The sequence below is a fragment of the Trichoderma camerunense genome (genome assembly GCF_050948025.1).
Source record: "Trichoderma camerunense strain CBS 138272 chromosome Unknown V8C40scaffold_29, whole genome shotgun sequence".
Taxonomy (NCBI): domain Eukaryota; kingdom Fungi; phylum Ascomycota; class Sordariomycetes; order Hypocreales; family Hypocreaceae; genus Trichoderma; species Trichoderma camerunense.
Genome location: NW_028145341.1, coordinates 867 through 17,468, shown reverse-complemented (window position 1 = coordinate 17,468; position 16,602 = coordinate 867). Strand labels below are relative to the sequence as shown.

At 51.4% G+C, this 16,602-nt stretch overlaps 7 protein-coding genes across 7 annotated transcripts; 4 read left to right on the top strand and 3 right to left on the bottom strand.

Annotated features, from left to right (window-relative positions):
• Window positions 1–705: 705 nt before the first annotated feature.
• Window positions 706–3,151, bottom strand: V8C40DRAFT_258603 (uncharacterized protein). Its single transcript, XM_083218763.1, has 4 exons — window positions 3,055–3,151; window positions 2,114–2,845; window positions 1,680–2,051; window positions 706–1,618 (listed from the first exon to the last, which is right to left on the bottom strand). The coding sequence occupies exons 1-4, from the start codon at window positions 3,063–3,065 to the stop codon at window positions 1,021–1,023; spliced, it is 1,713 nt and encodes a 570-aa protein (XP_083067408.1). The 5' UTR covers window positions 3,066–3,151; the 3' UTR covers window positions 706–1,020.
• A 68-nt stretch (window positions 3,152–3,219) lies between these two features.
• Window positions 3,220–4,094, bottom strand: V8C40DRAFT_258601 (membrane magnesium transporter family protein). The gene is made up of 2 exons (XM_083218762.1): window positions 3,972–4,094; window positions 3,220–3,879 (listed from the first exon to the last, which is right to left on the bottom strand). Exons 1-2 carry the CDS (start codon window positions 4,025–4,027, stop codon window positions 3,543–3,545), a joined length of 393 nt encoding a protein of 130 aa, XP_083067407.1. The 5' UTR covers window positions 4,028–4,094; the 3' UTR covers window positions 3,220–3,542.
• A 381-nt stretch (window positions 4,095–4,475) lies between these two features.
• On the top strand, window positions 4,476–6,741 carry V8C40DRAFT_258600 (triglyceride lipase ATG15). Its single transcript, XM_083218761.1, has one exon. It carries the CDS (start codon window positions 4,660–4,662, stop codon window positions 6,499–6,501), a length of 1,842 nt encoding a protein of 613 aa, XP_083067406.1. The 5' UTR covers window positions 4,476–4,659; the 3' UTR covers window positions 6,502–6,741.
• A 249-nt stretch (window positions 6,742–6,990) lies between these two features.
• On the top strand, window positions 6,991–10,080 carry V8C40DRAFT_258599 (YL1 nuclear protein-domain-containing protein). The gene is made up of 2 exons (XM_083218760.1): window positions 6,991–9,089; window positions 9,151–10,080. The coding sequence occupies exons 1-2, from the start codon at window positions 7,112–7,114 to the stop codon at window positions 10,035–10,037; spliced, it is 2,865 nt and encodes a 954-aa protein (XP_083067405.1). The 5' UTR covers window positions 6,991–7,111; the 3' UTR covers window positions 10,038–10,080.
• A 179-nt stretch (window positions 10,081–10,259) lies between these two features.
• V8C40DRAFT_258594 (uncharacterized protein) lies at window positions 10,260–13,252 on the bottom strand. Its single transcript, XM_083218759.1, has 3 exons — window positions 13,198–13,252; window positions 12,199–12,406; window positions 10,260–11,987 (listed from the first exon to the last, which is right to left on the bottom strand). The coding sequence occupies exons 1-3, from the start codon at window positions 13,230–13,232 to the stop codon at window positions 10,797–10,799; spliced, it is 1,434 nt and encodes a 477-aa protein (XP_083067404.1). The 5' UTR covers window positions 13,233–13,252; the 3' UTR covers window positions 10,260–10,796.
• A 1,746-nt stretch (window positions 13,253–14,998) lies between these two features.
• V8C40DRAFT_132356 (uncharacterized protein) lies at window positions 14,999–15,755 on the top strand. The gene is made up of 2 exons (XM_083211068.1): window positions 14,999–15,527; window positions 15,713–15,755. Exon 1 carries the CDS (start codon window positions 15,110–15,112, stop codon window positions 15,425–15,427), a length of 318 nt encoding a protein of 105 aa, XP_083067403.1. The 5' UTR covers window positions 14,999–15,109; the 3' UTR covers window positions 15,428–15,527; window positions 15,713–15,755.
• V8C40DRAFT_132361 (uncharacterized protein) lies at window positions 15,637–16,343 on the top strand. Its single transcript, XM_083211069.1, has 2 exons — window positions 15,637–15,659; window positions 15,713–16,343. Exon 2 carries the CDS (start codon window positions 15,899–15,901, stop codon window positions 16,256–16,258), a length of 360 nt encoding a protein of 119 aa, XP_083067402.1. The 5' UTR covers window positions 15,637–15,659; window positions 15,713–15,898; the 3' UTR covers window positions 16,259–16,343.
• Window positions 16,344–16,602: the final 259 nt, after the last annotated feature.

Here is a 16,602-nt window from a genome sequence, read left to right as displayed (position 1 = left end):
CATTCGATTTCCTATGTATCCTTAGCGATGTACACCACCTATTATTTCCTTGTCAAGTTTTTGAGATTCTTACCTATCGTTAAAGGCGTTCATTTCTGCTGTATAGAATTTTAGAGGCACGAGATTGCCTATGTTTGCCTGACGCTGGGCTTTTCCTTAGAGATGATGGGAACAAAGGGGAAAAAAAGAGAGAGCAAAACCCCACCGGAAGAAAAAGAATGATATAGAAAAAAAAGGCAGGTAAAACACACACGCAACTGCCGCGGTCTTTTCTCTCTCTTCCTCTTGTCTGGAAAGACTGGAAATGGAAATTCCGGGATGGAATTGCGGGTTTTTATGACGAATGCGATGGGATTTATGAACTGGACTTAGAAGGAGTTTTTTTTTTTTGTTGTTTTCTCGCTTTTGTCCTCGTCTCGAATTTTTCTTTGTCTTTTTTGAGTTGGCATCACACTTGGTCCTTTTTTTTTTTTTGTTGTTGTATGCGAGGAAAATACCTGGGATTTATTTTGTGCTTGAATCCGATATTATTCAAAGGGTAATAAGTGCGGGTTTGGCTTTTGGGGATTTTGGATCTGGATTTGTTCAGGACACAAAACTGTGTATAATTTCATTGAATAGAGAATGCTTGAAATATAAAAAAGAAAAAAAGAGAACCGTACAACGGGATATGTTTTTGAGGTGCCTTTACGTTTTTGAAAGTGGTGAAATGATTGATGCTTCTTGTTATGTGTAGCTATATTGAACTATCAACTACAGAAACCCCGTATCTTTGCGAATAACCCAACCGACGTAGAAAGCATCAAAAAGAGATGTTATAAAATAAACCAAGCTTCGATTAGCCTTTGATAAAAAGCAAAACCACACGCCTCCGGAAAACGCCATCCTAGTCATTCTTCCCTTCATCCCTTCATTGTTTGCCTTTTCTTTTCTTTTTCTTTTACCCCATCGTGAAGTGTGTAGAATTAATAGACGTATAAGCCAAAGTACCCGTTTTGGCGGGATTGGATAATGCTCTCTTTATTTCTTTGACTTCTTCTTGGGTCGCTCCTCTTCTTCCTCGTCATCGACATCGTCCATATCCTCATCCTCGTCGTCGTTATCCACATCGCTCTCAGCACTTCCAGAGCCGGAACTCTCGTGATTGCTGTCGTATTCCTCAGCAACATCGCTGTCGCTGTCAGCCTGGAAGTCCTCATCGACACTCTCCTCATCCTCATCCGCAGAACCACGATCCGCCTTGGGAGCGACGACCTCGTCGTCAGACTCTAACATGGCCTCTTCACGAAGAGCGGCAGCGAGCAGGTTGGCGTCCTCGTCAATCTCGTTCTTGACGCGCAGACCCTTGAGCTTGAAGAAGGACTCCAGGGCCTTGAGATCCTCACGATTAATGTTGCTGAATTGCGATGACCCGGCGCCGTTCTTCATGACGACGGTGATGTCGAAGGTGGACAGGGCGGAGACTGCGCCGCTGACGCGGGAGAAGGTGACGGACTGGGTCTGCTCGTAGGCGATGTACGTGGCGGGCTTGGGGACGAACATGAAGGCCTTTTCTAAGCAGTACAGGAAACCTTCGCTGGCCTTGATGGAGCACTTGATGCCGTACTGGTTGCGGTGGCTGTTGTATGAAAAAGTTAGCATTTGTATCAAAAGGGATGTCTAAGCGAGGAGTTACATACGTAAGGAAGTCTTTCGCAGGGGATGAGATCTTCTTGTTGCCGAGGCCTCGGAAGATTTTGGCCACGACGTGGTGCAAGGGTTCTTCATAATGAGGCTCGAGCTTGTCCTTGTACTTGCTCTCCAGTTCGGCCTCGTCAATGTTCAAGTCGATAGTCACCTCCTCGTCCTTCTTAAACTGCATGACGACAAAGGGGTATCTTGTCTGACCCTGACGGAGAGGGGGATCCAGGCCAATTACGAGCAGGCAGTGCATTTCGTCGGGCTTGGGGAGCACCATAAACTTCTTGACGGCCTCATACTGGATCTTGTAATCGTATGTCTTTCCACGGAGTCTGAACGAGGCTTCGTACATGTCGATATCAAAACGACCTCTGTGCATGTGTCAGCAAAGAGCCCACTGAATGAGGGGGTGTTAGGGAGGCAGAACACGTACCTGGGGGTGAGATGCAGAACATCGAGGAAGGTGGCGATAGTATCACCAGCCGTCTCTCCAATCTCTGCCTTCTCAATCAGTGTCTCGTAGAAGAGCGTCGCGGCATTCTTCTCCTCCTCCTCGCCGGCGTCGCTACCGGCGTCCTCGCCCTCGGTCTCCTTCTTGGTCGTCACACCGGGGATGTAAAACCGCATCTCGACGAGTTGATCCTTGCCCGCGCCGGCCTTTTTGCCCTTGCCACGCGCACCGCCCAGCTGGCCATTGGTGCCGGTGTCGTTGGCGTTGAGGGGCAACGCCAGCTCTACTGCGACTTCGTTTCGACCAGCCAGGTTTGTGTTTCCAATCTCAGAGTATGGCATCTCAAAGGCCGGACGGTTCTGGACATTGAAGACAATCTCGGCCTTGGAAAACTCGGCCTTGCCCCAGTTCCACCCCCGCAGCGCATGTTCCTTGTTCTCCAGCACGGTGCTGTACCAGTTTTTGAAGATCTTGCTGAGGCGTTCGTAGTCCTCCTGCTGGAAACCGTCCAGCTGGATGATGCCCGAGTTGCGCTGCAGGATTCGGATCTCGTATCCCCTGGCGGCTCGACTCCATTGGGCGCTTCCAATGTTGCTGTGATCGAGGGTGAAGGTGTCACCGCCGCCCGCGGGCTTCCATCCGAAACCGGTCTCTGCGAATCTGCACTTGCCGCTCTCCTTGGAGAGGTCAAGGTAGATGCTGTCGAAGCTCTCACTGTATGGGAAAGGCTGTGATTAGCATGCTGGGAATCGATTCCGGGGGCAAGGTTTGGTGGACGCCGTGAACAAACGCCAAAGATGCTGGCAGTCTCTCCCTCTACCTTGGTGGAAGAGAGGAGGGAGAAGAAGAGGCAAGAAACATAGAGAAGAGAGAAAAAAGGAAAGAACGAAAATAACAGAAGAGACCTAGTCGGGGGTACTCACATTGCAGTCATTTTAGCAGCCCAAATTGATGCGAAATAAATGATGCCAGCAAGGCTTTGGAAAATCGAGCTGCGTGTGGCTTTGCACAAGGTGAGGCTGCTTTAATAGATTAAAATTGAGCTTCGGCGCGACGCTGCACCGCGCAAAGACGCGCCACCCGCATGTGCGCCTCAGCCTTTGCGCCTCAGCCACAGCAGACCCCAGTATGCCCAGCTGGTGTGGCTCGTGCATTAGAAAGGCTGAGCTCTGGATCTCGGTCTTGCAGCTCTAGCAATGACGAATCTACATGACTAGGAGCCATATAGAACAGGCGTATTGTGTTAAAATACGGCTGATAATGATCTTGATCTTAATCCTGATATTCAGAGTGAAAATTATCTACATAAGAGCACAGAATATGACTGGGTACTGCCTTTCTACCAAGCTCAGAGCTTCAGCGTGCTCGGGTATCGTTGTTACTACCATTAAGATTATCATTAAATTTGAAGCTATTTGCCCAGCTGCTGATACTTGACAAAGTCGTTACGCAGCTTGCTAATGTTGATGAACCCGCTTCGAGCTTCCAGGGCGTTGAACGGATTGCTGCGCAGTTCCTTGTCCGCATCGCTCGAGGTACTGTCTCCCTCCCGCTCAATCTTGCCAGCCCAAGTGTGCCATTGAATTGGCTCCGGCGTTCCTGATCCCAGCACAAGCCCCAAGCAGATCAAAAGAGTTGCCGCAATAGTTTCGATGTAAATGTCCAGAGGTAGAGAAGTTGCCGACGGTGATGTGGGATGCTGTACTGAGGTGGATGAGAGGACTGTGTGCTCATGCGCAGAGTAACATCTGGCATCATCTTAGTATCATGCATGCACATGTGCATTCCTAACAAACAAGACAAAGAAAAAAAGAACAAGATGAAGGCGCAAATATCATACCCATGAGCAAGAATGACCAGACCGATAACGGTCAGAGGACGAGAGAGCCACGCCATGTTAGTTGATCTCGGTTGCTGGTGAGATGAGGTTGGCGACTGACTTGGTGCTGGTGAGAAGGTCAAGTGAAGCTTAGTTGAGGCTCGGCATGGAACAAGCATCCGCCGGTCAGCGCCGGGTTCAGGAGTTTGCACAGTGACCAGCACAGTGGCTCCACTAAGTTTAGCACGGGGAGGGCCCGCTAACTGCCGGGGGTCTCTCCGTGGGTGGCAGGGCCACTAACAGAATGCGGTAGAAGTTGTCGGCCTCACAGGTACCATCACTGCAAAATTAATTTGTAAATATACTTGGAGATAGTACCGAGGCTAATCACACTTGTTGCAGCCATCTACAAGTACCTTCCGCAATGCCAGCGCTGGGTTGGCACACACAGTGCGTCGCCTCCTGTAGCAACGAGATAACGTCAGTCATCTGGGCGCGTGCGATGCCAACTCAATAATGCTCCATGACAACTACATGCACTCCATCACCTGACAGCCGCTCCCTATTCATTCCTCTCGACTCTCCCATCGCCATCACCCGAACGCTCCTTTATCATCACTGGCAACTCCGCAACTCCTCTGCGACCCGAACTCGCCCTCTAGATGGAATAACCCATCTCTAACCTGATTCCTCCATACCGTATCTGCCCATGGTATCGCCCAGTTCCAGGTGCGGTCCTGCCGGCAGGGTCACCGCCGCCCTGCTGCTGGCATCGGCACTCGCCATCTCGCCAGTCTCGGCCAATATAATCGGCGGTGATGTTGGTCTCGATCAGCAGGTCCTGATGCCTGTTGGCCCAGGCCCTCTACTCCCTTCACAGCCCAACACGGTTCATCCCGGTGAACACACCTTCACTCTTCGACACATCTACCACCACGGTACCAACAGAAACCCGAGGCTTCACAGGAAGTTAGACGTCGTCCACGACCAGTCCCGAGTCTTCCTCGCCGCCGACGACGGATATGCTGAGCACACGGTGCCGAAACTCACAGCCAAGAGCCGTGGCGAGACGATCGAGCGCCTAGTTGACAGGCGGCCCTCCGTTGTTGACCCCATTGTCGCCGAATCTCGGAAACAAGGCTATGCAGCCGTCTTGGATGCCTCTGCATGGACAATGGACCAAGTCTCCTCGCCCGACATCACCGATAAAAACACCGTTCTTACCATGGCGTATGTTGCCGCTGATGCCTACGTGGAAAATGATGGGCAGGCTGATTGGCAAGATATTGGCGCCCCTTTCAACCGAAGCCTCGACTTTGGTTGGGGGACGGACGGTCTTCGTGGTCATATCTGGGCTGATGAGAACAATTCCACCGTCATCATAGGCCTCAAGGGGACATCGCCTGCCGTCTTTGACGGAGAGGGCACAACGACCAACGACAAGGTTAATGACAACTTGTTCTTCAGTTGTTGCTGCGCTCAACAGGGCCAATGGACGTGGCACCAGGTATGCGACTGCGCTACCGGCACATATGCCTGCAACAACACATGCGTGAGGACGGCCCTTCAAGAGGAGAACCGTTACTACGCCGCGGCTCGCGAGCTCTACTCCAACGTCACGGAACAGTATCCTGACTCCAACATTTGGGTAGCAGGCCATTCTCTTGGAGGTGCTGTCTCTTCTTTCCTAGCCTTGACTTACGGCCTACCCGCCGTAACCTTCGAGGCCGTACCTGAAGCACTTCCGGCATCTCGACTGGGCCTCCCGATTCCTCCTGGAGCCAACCCCGACACACCACAGACACGAGCCTACACTGGCACGTATCACTTTGGCCACACCGCAGACCCAGTATACATTGGTACATGCAATGGAGCAACTGCTACGTGCTCGTTTGCTGGCTATGCCATGGAGTCTACTTGCCACACTGGCTATGAGTGTGTCTATGATGTTGTGGCTGATAAGGGGTGGCGAGTCGGTATTGGCACGCACAAGATTCGGGCTGTCATTTCAGATGTCATTCTCAAATACGACACGGTTCCCAAATGTGTCCGTACTCCCGATTGTAGAGACTGTGGTCCCTGGAAAATGTACGAGAGCAACGGCACTGAGACAACCACGTCTGCAGTTCCCACCACAACCTCTCGAACACGGACACGTACGTCGACATGTCAGACTCCCGGCTGGTGGGGATGCCTGGACGAAACAACCACAGGGGGCACACACGTGCCTGAACCTACGACGACTACCACTACTACTTCCACCTGCAAGACGCCTGGCTGGTTTGGATGCAAAGACAAGACAACGACGCCGGCAAGCACTTCTCAGTCCACCATAACAACGACCTGTGAAACTCCCGGACGATTCTGGGGCTGCAACGATGATGCTACTGAGACAAGCACTCAGTTCGTAACGATCCCTGCGACTACGACCTGCGCAACCCCTGGCAGGTTTTGGGGTTGTAATGATGCGGTAACATCTACGACCACACAAGCTGCCGCTGGGAGCACAGCTCCAACTATCACAGCGGCCCCCACCGAGGTTCCAACATGACGGCAAAGAATGCGAATGACTGGAAGAGAGATGGATGTACTTTTCTGATTTAATACTATGGCGTTGGGTAACCTGTTTATTTAATAGACCACTGCTGGGGTTAGTTGGGAAGATTTCGTGTTTGAAGCGGGCAAACATTCTGTAGCGTTTACGATAAATGAGTAGGTGGCAAACAGTACCTACCTCGACCTAGATAGTACCTAGGCATATACACAATGACAACTGAGGTTTATTTTTCAATTTGACAATCTGCTGCTTCTTGTGATATGAGGTGGTGTTGGTAATGGTTATAATCGCTTGCATTTGATCTACAAGCTTGTTCGTTGCACAAGTAGAGGTACATAGCGTTGTATGCGGAATCATGGGTTACATAAGTACCTGTACTTGCATAGCTTTCATCAAGGGCAGGTGTGATGTCAGCCAGTGAAAGTGGAATTTTTATTTTCACGGTCCAACGACAAACGCGTTTCTCTCCCCCCATCCCAAAAAGCTCCCGCCTTGGTTCTTCACCATCAATCACGGCTCCAATGTAGCCGCTACAATTCAGCGCGCTCAAGTGCTCAAGCTTTCAAGTCGTTTAACCCACCCGTTGCTTCTCGAGTCGCTGAAAATGTCGGCCATCGGCTCCGAAGCGAAGCTGTCCGAACCGGAAGAGTCGCAGCTCTCGGCGCCTCCTCCTCTCAGCGACCTGGACAGCTCCGACAGCGACAGCGAGGAATCGAAAGAGGCGGGACAAGAGACGGAGCCCGAGCCCGTAGAATGGCTCGCCACTTCACGATCGCGCCGAGCTACGGCTGGCAATCGCATGAAGTCGATGCTCGCCAACGAAGAGCCAGATTCCGACCTCGAACTGCTGTTTGCCGAATCCGAGAACGACCAGGGCTTCTCCGACGTCGGGGATGCTTCTGACGTTCAGATGGACTCGTCATCCGACGATGAAGACGAGAACAATGCTGGCGACGATCTCGAGGGCGAACAGGAGCTCGAGCGACAGGCTCGGGAGCGGCGCGCAGCCCAGCGGAAGCGAAAGGCCCAAGATGCCATCCCAGCCAAGTTCAGGAAAAAGGTCCGCATCAACCCGGCAGCATCAGACACCTCAACGCCAGCTCCTGCGCCTCGACCCAAGAAGAAATCCGAGCGCACATCATGGCTGCCCTCGCCGGCCGATCTTCCCACTCGAGCATCCTCTCGAAAGACGACGCGCATGTCCAAAGAGCAGCTGCACCAGCAGATGATTGAGCGAGAAGAGCGGCGGCTGAAGCAGCTGGAGCAGATGCAGAAAAAGGCGGCCAAGATGGAGGCACTGAAGAAGCCCCCCATGACGCAGGAGGATCGGCTTCGCGAGGCTGCAATCGTGGAGAAGCGCAACAGCAAGAGCTTGAATCGATGGGAGGTGGCTGAAAAGCAGAGGGAAGAGGAACGAAGGGCAAAACTGGCGGCTCTCAACCAAAGAACCCTCAAGGGTCCGGTGATTACATTTTGGACAGGTCTCGGCGAGGCGCGACGTGTTGTCATAGAGGAAGAAAAACCGAAGAGGAAGAAGGTAGAGAAAAAGCCCAAGGAAGCCGAAGTTATGAAGGGCGACGCTGCCAACCCAGCAGCGGACAAGCAAGGCAAAGGAGACCAGCAACAGACGGATGCTCCAGTGAAAGTGGTAGCTAGTAGTGATGTGTATACCTCTGCCCCCCAGCCCAAGGCAGATCCTACTGAGTCGCGGTCGGAGGAGGAACAAACAACAACAGCAACCGAAGGCAAAGTTACAGACACAACGCCTCCGGTGAAACAAGAAGACACTGGGGAGAATCTTGAACCCCAAGCCCCCTCGAAGCCATCTCCAGACGCATCATTACGGCCTCCTAGCGATGCTGTTCCTCCTGCCGCTGCCGCTACTACCGCTGCTTCAGGTGCCAGCCCCCTCGCTGCCCCGTCCAATGTTCTCTCTCCTCCTCCTGCTCCTTCTGCAGTTACTACTTCTACTGTCGCAAAGCCCTCCGAAGAACTACGCCAACCACCGATAGCCTCACCTCCACCACCACCTCCGTCTCATAGTGGTCTAGCTGCACCGGCGGCCGCCTCACCCTCTGGACCACCTCGCCAGATGTCACCATTGGCGGCACCCGCTGGTATTGGTAGCCCGCGACCTATAGAGGCCAGCAAGCCATCTTCTGTACTCGCGCCCCCTATGCTTGCCCCTCCGCCAGTCATGAGCATAGACTATCGCCCCAGCCCGGCACCAAAATCCAACGTCCTTGCGCTTCCGCTACCTCAGACCACTCTAGCACCTCCAATGCAGGGTCAAACTCCCCCTGTTCCTATGGCTGGTGCTGTTCACGTCTCAAACGAACCTGTTCTTCGACACACCGTTCTACGACCTATCAATCCCGATCTCGAACCAATCAGCAAATCTGCAAGCCCTAGCCTCTCAGAGCCACCTTCGCAGCCTGCTCCTGCTCCAGCTGAGGTCCCTGAAGCCCCTGAAACCACCACTCGCAATGTCATCATCTTTCAGAACTTTGATACGAATGCCATTCAAGACAAGACTATACAGACTCAAATCTTGTTTGGTCGCAAGATGACAAAGCTCAACAGTGCGTTATTCAGCCAGTTCCCTCACTTCAAAGTACTCTCACTAACGTGATATTGGTATAGAACCCCCCTCTAGTCAGAATTGTGTCATTACAAACCTTCCAGCCCGTTACCGTGACCCCGACACCGGGTTGCCGTACCACAGCGTTGCTGCCTATCGGGAGCTCCAGCGTATCAAGCGTGGAGAACTGAGCTGGAGCGCAATTCTCAACGCCTGGGTAGGTAGTGAGAAGATGGCTGCTCGCGGCGTACCAGCAAGATTCCTCGACCCAAATGCTCCGACTAAGACCCCTGAAGAGCGGGAAAAGGAAAGGTTGGCTCAGATAAGGGCCGTTCCGCCGCAGCCTCAACCTGTGCAAGTCCAGCAGCAGCATCCTCAACCTGTTCAAGTGCAACAACAACATCAGGGGCCGCCGGCGGCAGTCGTGGCAGCGGCTCATAAATCGCCTCATGTTACGCAACATGTGCAGCAGTTACAGCAGTCTCAGCAACAGGGGGCTCAGAGACCATCATTACCTCCCCAGCATCGACCTCAATTGCCTTTACACCAGCAACAGCAGGTTCAGCAGCAGCAACTGGCGAAGCCCCAGCAACTGCAAGCACCTCAACAGCTACAAAACCGACCAGCCTCAAATCTGCAAGCACCACTACCGCAGCAGCAGCCGCCGCCGCAGCTATCAACGCCCAGTACGGCCCCCAATGCGTCTCCAGCACTGGCTCCTCCACAGCAATCTCCTCTCAAAGTACCAGCACCACAGCCGGTGCAAACATCGCCGCCTCCGGCTATACAAAGCCCTGCTCCAGCAGCAGTGCCATCTCCTCAGACTCAGCCTCCATCTCACCCTCAACCTCAATCCCAAGTTCAGCCTAAAAAAGAACCTGCAGCTGGGCCGCAAGTGTCCCCTGTTCCGCAGCAAGGGGTGCAGGCAACGGCAACTTCGACACAATAACGAAAGCATACCCAATGGTTATACCAGACATGTACTAGTAGAAAATTATATACATCTATTAAAAAAAAGTAAACATCAGAACCGCTCTAATGTTCTATGGAATCATTATGTAGTGATGTATCTGAGTCGTGATGTATCGTCCGAGGCCAAGCATTTATTATGTCTTCAAGACGGCACACATTTTCAAGAGGCCCATTCACTCATATGATGCACAATGTTTGCTTTAATCGAATTCGATTCATTCAACGAGCGTGTCGTTCTTATTCGAAAAGCTAAAAACTAATATCAAGGATAGCTAAATGCTCATCGCTGTCCATGCCAACGCCTTATCTTCAAAGAGAGGTAGTCCTCTAAATTCTGAGGTATCATTTCCATGTCCCGTATAAAATCAGACTTTCTCGTCTCCATTTTCCATTCCCAGTCAAAGCAAACCTAAACGCCTAGCCATTCCCATTCAGCAGCTTCGCTGAAGCTTGGCCTGGGATCCCCAGTATATATGTAAGACAAATAAAACGAGGTATATCGTTCTGTATATCCACCCAGATGCCTGTGACCGAGTTTATACAGTGTGCGCCGAGCCCAGAAGCAAAAGAAAAACGAGAGAAAAGTAATACAAGGTAGTATCTAAAAAGAGATGTATGTGAGAACTGAGCCCATCTGTAGCTCAATGAAATAGCGACTGATTCACGCTCTATATCGTGCGTGACGCGAGTATGCAAGTAAAAGAGAGAATATTCGTCAAAGATCCTTGTTGAAAGCCTAGTGGCTGTTGGTCGTGCCAATAGCATCGACGATCCAGCCGAGCTCACTGGCAAAGTCATCAAGGCCAGCTTCGACATGAGTGTTCAAGATATTCGACCCACTGGGGATCAACTTTGGTGAGCTTGTGGTTGCAAAGGTCTGATGAGGGGCAAAAGCATCCTTGGTTTCTTCAATGTGACGTGGCAAGCTATATCCCTTGAAGGAAAGCAGCCGAGACTTTGAAATGGGGATAGGGGGGAAGTGACCATCGTCATCGTTGCTGGACAGGACATCGTCGTCGTCATCTTCATCGTCATAGAAGCTCATGGGGACGTCCTCGTTGAGAGGGCTTGCAGTGGTTTTATCTTTTGTCGAGCTGGACCATTGAGGTACCGGGTTGGGCTCGTTTGTTACAGCGGATATAGGCTGGCTCCTGTCAAGAGAAGGAGGCTGAACTGAAAGCTTAGGTTTGGCCACCGCAGCAGAGTTGCCAGCCTCGGCATCCCGTTTGATAGACTCCGATGATGAAGAACGTTGAAAGGGAGGCGGCGACAGGATGGTGGTAAATGGCATGCTCTCCGAGACTGCAGAAGCAGCAAAGTTGTCATCATCCTCGTCTTCCTCAATAACATCTTCAGGAATCGTCAAGGATGGCAGTTGAGCGGTGTGGCTAGGACGACGTGGAGCGTGGCTACCCTCGCGTAAGATACGAGATAGTGAGCTCGGAGAGATGTCTCTTGGCCGGGCACCTTCGCTGAGTGACGATGTATGACGACCATGGCGAGCATCGTGTGAGGGGACGGTGATGACGTTGTCATAGATGGTGAAAGTGGTTTCTTCAGAAGCAGCTGATTGGCGGCGTTGGCCGTCGGAGCTGTGTGGCTTGCGTGAGAAGAATCTCTTCCATGATGGTGGAGAAACTGAGCGAGATGACGACGATGATGGGCGTGTAACTGGGGCAGACTGAGCCCGGCGGTTGGCCATGCCTGGTAAGAGAGGCGTGGGTGGCAGCGGCTTCATGAACTTGGTTGCTGGGTCCATTGTCCTATAGTTTTCCTGGTGCATAGAGTTCATGGATGCACTTCGGAGGCGGATTGTGTGTTCAATAGGGACGTGGAGAGTGTTGACTGTTTGACCAGGCATATATGGGCAGGCAGTTGTGTAGGGCATCGTAGCATCAAAAGTCTCAGTTGACCCGTCCACCTCGTACTAAAGGGCGAAAGGTTAGACTTGATAATGATGGAATATGTGAAGGTGGATAGACACAGAGAAGAATGGGTGGGGGGTTGAAGGGAGTATATAAAAAGGAAACATCAAGTCGAAGAAGAGACTGGAGGTTGGTCCACAACATGGATCGAGATGGGAGATGGAAGGGCAGTGGAGAAGCGTCGATGATATAGAAAAAAGGAACAAGACTTACATAGTAGTAGTAGGTGTGACCCATCTTTAGACCACCACTTCGCTTCTGGTGGTGCGGGTTCTCATCATCGCAGACGATGTTTTGGAATGCAAAGCACCCTCTCCATTGGCCATGGCCACGTCGACTGTCCCGCTCCATGCTATAGCACATGGTAAAGTTGTCCCAGGAGCCAATGAGGCGTACCGATTGGACAGAGGCTTCCGTCTGACTGTGAGATTAGGGCGTCAGCTCAAGTCCGTTCCAGCGGGCTAGTGATGGCTGATAAAAAATATCATTTCTGAACGGGGGGTACGAATAGATGTATGTGTGGTGTGAAACCGGGGCCATACTAGCACAAGCCGGGAGTCAAAATTCTTGTCGTCGAGATCCCGTCCATCTTGTGTTATGCGCCGGGCCCGCCCCCAAGAAGCGTAGGGCTGGTGATGTGAACAGGGTACAGGCAGTGAGGTGTAGTGTCAAATCGGTATCGGCGTAACCATGGATCAAGGGGGTAAGGGAAAGGGTGAATCAAGGGCAGGGCAGCGTGGAAGCGGCGTGGCAAAGACTGATGATGGACTCATACCAATAGGCTAGAAAGGCGATGCAAGGGGGTGGGCGATTAGAGCGGGCTGACGGCCACGCTGATGGGCACGACACCCGGGTGAGAAAAGCAAATGAAGGGTGTTACTCCGTACTCGTACCGTGCTGTCAAAATGACGGAGCCTGGGCCGGACAATATGAACGGTTGGGCATCCGAAGGGCGGAAATTCAGTAGCACGGGGAGAGGGAGTCTGCCAGCAGAATGAAGAAATGAATATCAATGCGCCTTGTCCCCGTTCCAGACTAGTAAACGAGAGACAACAGCTGAGAGAAAAGAAGGACTTCGGCTGTCGCAAAGAAGGGAACCACCCAAAAATAGGAGAGACAGAACGTTCCAAAACGAGGGAGGAAACCGAAATGAATGTAAAACACGGGAAGAAGAAAAGAAGGAAAAGAGAGAATATTCCACAACACACTCACAACATAAATGTAACGAGAGTTGTTGTCGGATCCATTGCTTAGAAAGGCAAAAGAAGCAACAACAAAGGTTTGTATGATATGGGATACGGCCTTATTAGTACTGAGCGCAAGCGACCCAAGGTGACACGCTCGGTCTGGTAGCCGGCGGCTATCTTGCAGTGTCTCGCGCTAATGTTGGATAATACCTAGGCGATGGCAGAGTAAGTCGAGATGCGTATTCCGATGCAATATTCCTTAATTGTAAAGTTGGATCAGAGACAAAAAGAGAGCTTCAGAGGGTGAAACAAGGCGGGCTGGTGGGCATGTTTGAAGAAGCGCCGAAACACCGAGCTTGGGTTACGTGATTGGCCAATTGGTGTGTTTGATCTGGATGCTGCAAGCGCCGTCAATGAGCCGGGGGAACAGTAGTGGAATCGGTTCCTGGACGGTTGGATGATGTTTGGGTAGTATTCCAGCGTTGGATGTTACCGAAGTAAGGGGGGTTAAGACCAAGAGGGAGAGAAGAGACGGGCGCTTATTAGTATGATTGAAAAGAATCTTGCTACTCGCGATCCAGAAGGGGCGAGGCGGGTAGAATGGCCTGGGATAGAGAGAAAAAGCCGCGGCGAGCAGGGATCGCGAGTAACCGGACAAGCTGAATACAGCAATAGATGTTCAAAGCGGAGATGATATAGTTTGCAGTTTTGTTGCCAAGATCAAAGGTCAAGAATGGCGATGCTATAAGAGAATCTGTGAGTGGTGAGGTAGCCACAAACAGACGGACGACGGGAAATGAGGAAGAGGACGCAAGGCTCCAGCCTGGCTACAGAAGATGATGGCAAAAGACAGGTTCCTCCTCGTCCATAGCTTGGTAATTGTTCTTGTGATGGCCGTGTAAACTTTGAACTGTTGCCGGAGCCACCGTGGGATCCGGAGAGACGGCTGACTAGCTAGCTGAGCGGCGCTCGTAGATAGTGTTCGTTAGTGCTGTAGTAATTGGATCCGGCGTGATGGGGACAAAGCAAGTTGAGCTCCGCTAACAGCCAGCTAACAACGAGCTGCTGGCCAGAGGTTATTGATCGGAAAGCCCGATGCCGTGCCAATGAGAGCAGTCAAAGCACCAAGCGGCCTCTCATCAGCCCCCGAGATTTCTCTGAAGGGACATGGACGTGGCGATGCCAAACTCCAGGTCTCAGTTGAGTTCAGCTCAGCTCAGCCGGGGATGGGCAGCAGCCGCCTGAGCCGGATCCCAAGGAAGCTTCGGGCCAGGGTCCCGGCAGGGGCACGTTCTGACGCACGCAGGCACAGCGAGAGGCTGATTGGATGATTGGCCGTGCGTTGAGGGACCAGAGAGATTGAACGGGGCCGTGCTGGGGCATCACCGGCGCCAATCATGGGCGATGCCTCTCGTGGCATCAGGCTCCATATGCAAGTCGACGCTGAGAGGCCGCTATGTGCATTATTGGCGGCAGCATTATCCGCACTCAAGCACCCTAGTTTCTTGGCTATTGCCGTTGCCGTTGAGCATTGACAGTTTTGCGGCATGACGACACTGGCTCGGCGTTTGCTGTAGAGCTTCAGCTTTTCTCCCATTCTCCTCTCCGTTCTCGACGTCGAATCTAGGCCCAGACTCGACACACTAGAGAAAACGTCCCGCTGCGTGCGGTGTGTCTTGGTTTGCTGCTGCAAGGGAGCACTTGTTTCAACCATGGCACGATGCCGAGCGCCTAGCCACGCCGGGCCTAGCAAGGCTCATGCCGAGAAGCAGTGCAGTTAGTATACAGGAGCAAGACCGTACAGTATGCTGTGATACCCTGCAATACTCGACGTTTGCACGCGGTATCTTCATGTGCTTTTGTCTTATTCTTTTGCTCGATGAAAGCGGTTGTGGTTCGAGTGGAGATGGAAAAGATTTCGATCGCTCGCTTACAAAATGCTGGGATTGCCTTCCTTCCTTCCTTCCCTCTTTTGGCCCGACCGCCTGCTGCTTTGGTCGGGCTTTGGCCTATCGATAGCTCTAGACGAAGTAAATAGGTATTTTGCCAGTAATAATCTACGATACGAGATGCAGGGCTTCAACTCTTTCTTGGCTGGCCTGAAGCAAATGCCAGCTACTCCGTATCATCATGGCAGTTTGCATGGACATGCTGAGGCAGCTCTAACAAGAAGACAAGTTCTTTCTGGCCCCCTTCAGCGACCCGGCAGTGCGTCTTCAGCAATAATGCCAACAAACACCCCCGTCATGTTGTGACTGCATCACCGAACCGACCAGAAAAGGCCTGGTCGCGGCCACAGGGGCGTGTCTTGTCTTGTCTTGTCTCAGCCTCTTATGCACAAGTCGGCGGGTTCAGGTATGCATTTCTGCGTTGGGTCCCGATGCCCCTGTTCCAGCTTGGTCCGCAAGCATCGAGAATCGGCCATCGAGCTCCTTTTTGCCTTTTCCACGTGAAACTGGATTAGGTCCCTTGAGAAGGTCCCCGAAGGCGTGTGTCAGATATCACAAAGGACGGCGAGGCCAGGGCTGACTGTCAATTAGCATCTGCACGATATGATTGCGGTTGTATTCAACACTCTACACCACCCAGTGGATGAGCATTCACGAGCGTGTTCTCCGTACAGGCATTCTGCAAAGCACGCTAATGTGCCAATATGCTCAAACTAGAGCATTGTCAGGCCAAGTGAAAGAGAAACTACTGGATCCCAGCCTATCCACGTATTGCACATGCATATGTGTAGTGCATGCACGCCACAATCTCGACTGTGGGACAAAACGCAGTGCAACGCGGTGCAACGCAGTGCAACGCAGTACAACGCAGCGAGAGAAAGGATTCGGTGGCTTCACGCTGCCGTACCAAAGCTCTGCTCTGTACTCTATACTCTGTGCACCCATTGGTGCACATCATACCACATGATGCTTTCTTTATGCTACAGTACGCGTGGTCCGACGGCTACTGGCATCAGGAGCTCCAGATCTTCAGCCTGGCCCGCCCGACTCCAGTGTTATAATAACCTGTGCCCCCCCCCCCCCCTAAAAGCTGTCCCTATACCCGGTACAGCTTTCCTTTTTGCTACAGCGGGGTAAAGCTGTACCCTATATAGCTTATAGATAATTAATTTTCCGCATTCTGTAACATTGCGCAGTGTATTACGTATTTTCTTCTTTTCCCTCCTATATTACCCTAAAGTAAAGGAAAATAAAGAGGAAAATTAAACTTTTTAAAGGTAAATATAAAGGAAATATTATTAAAGTAATTCTTATTTATTTTTATAATATTTTTAGAAATATTTCCGCTTATAGAACTGTTATATAAATAAAGAATTAACTTAGTTATAATTTATAATATAAAAAGTAAGTAAATATAAGGTAAAAGTAAAAGTAAAGTAAATTTTATTTAATATATTATAGAATTATTTATTTACTATCTA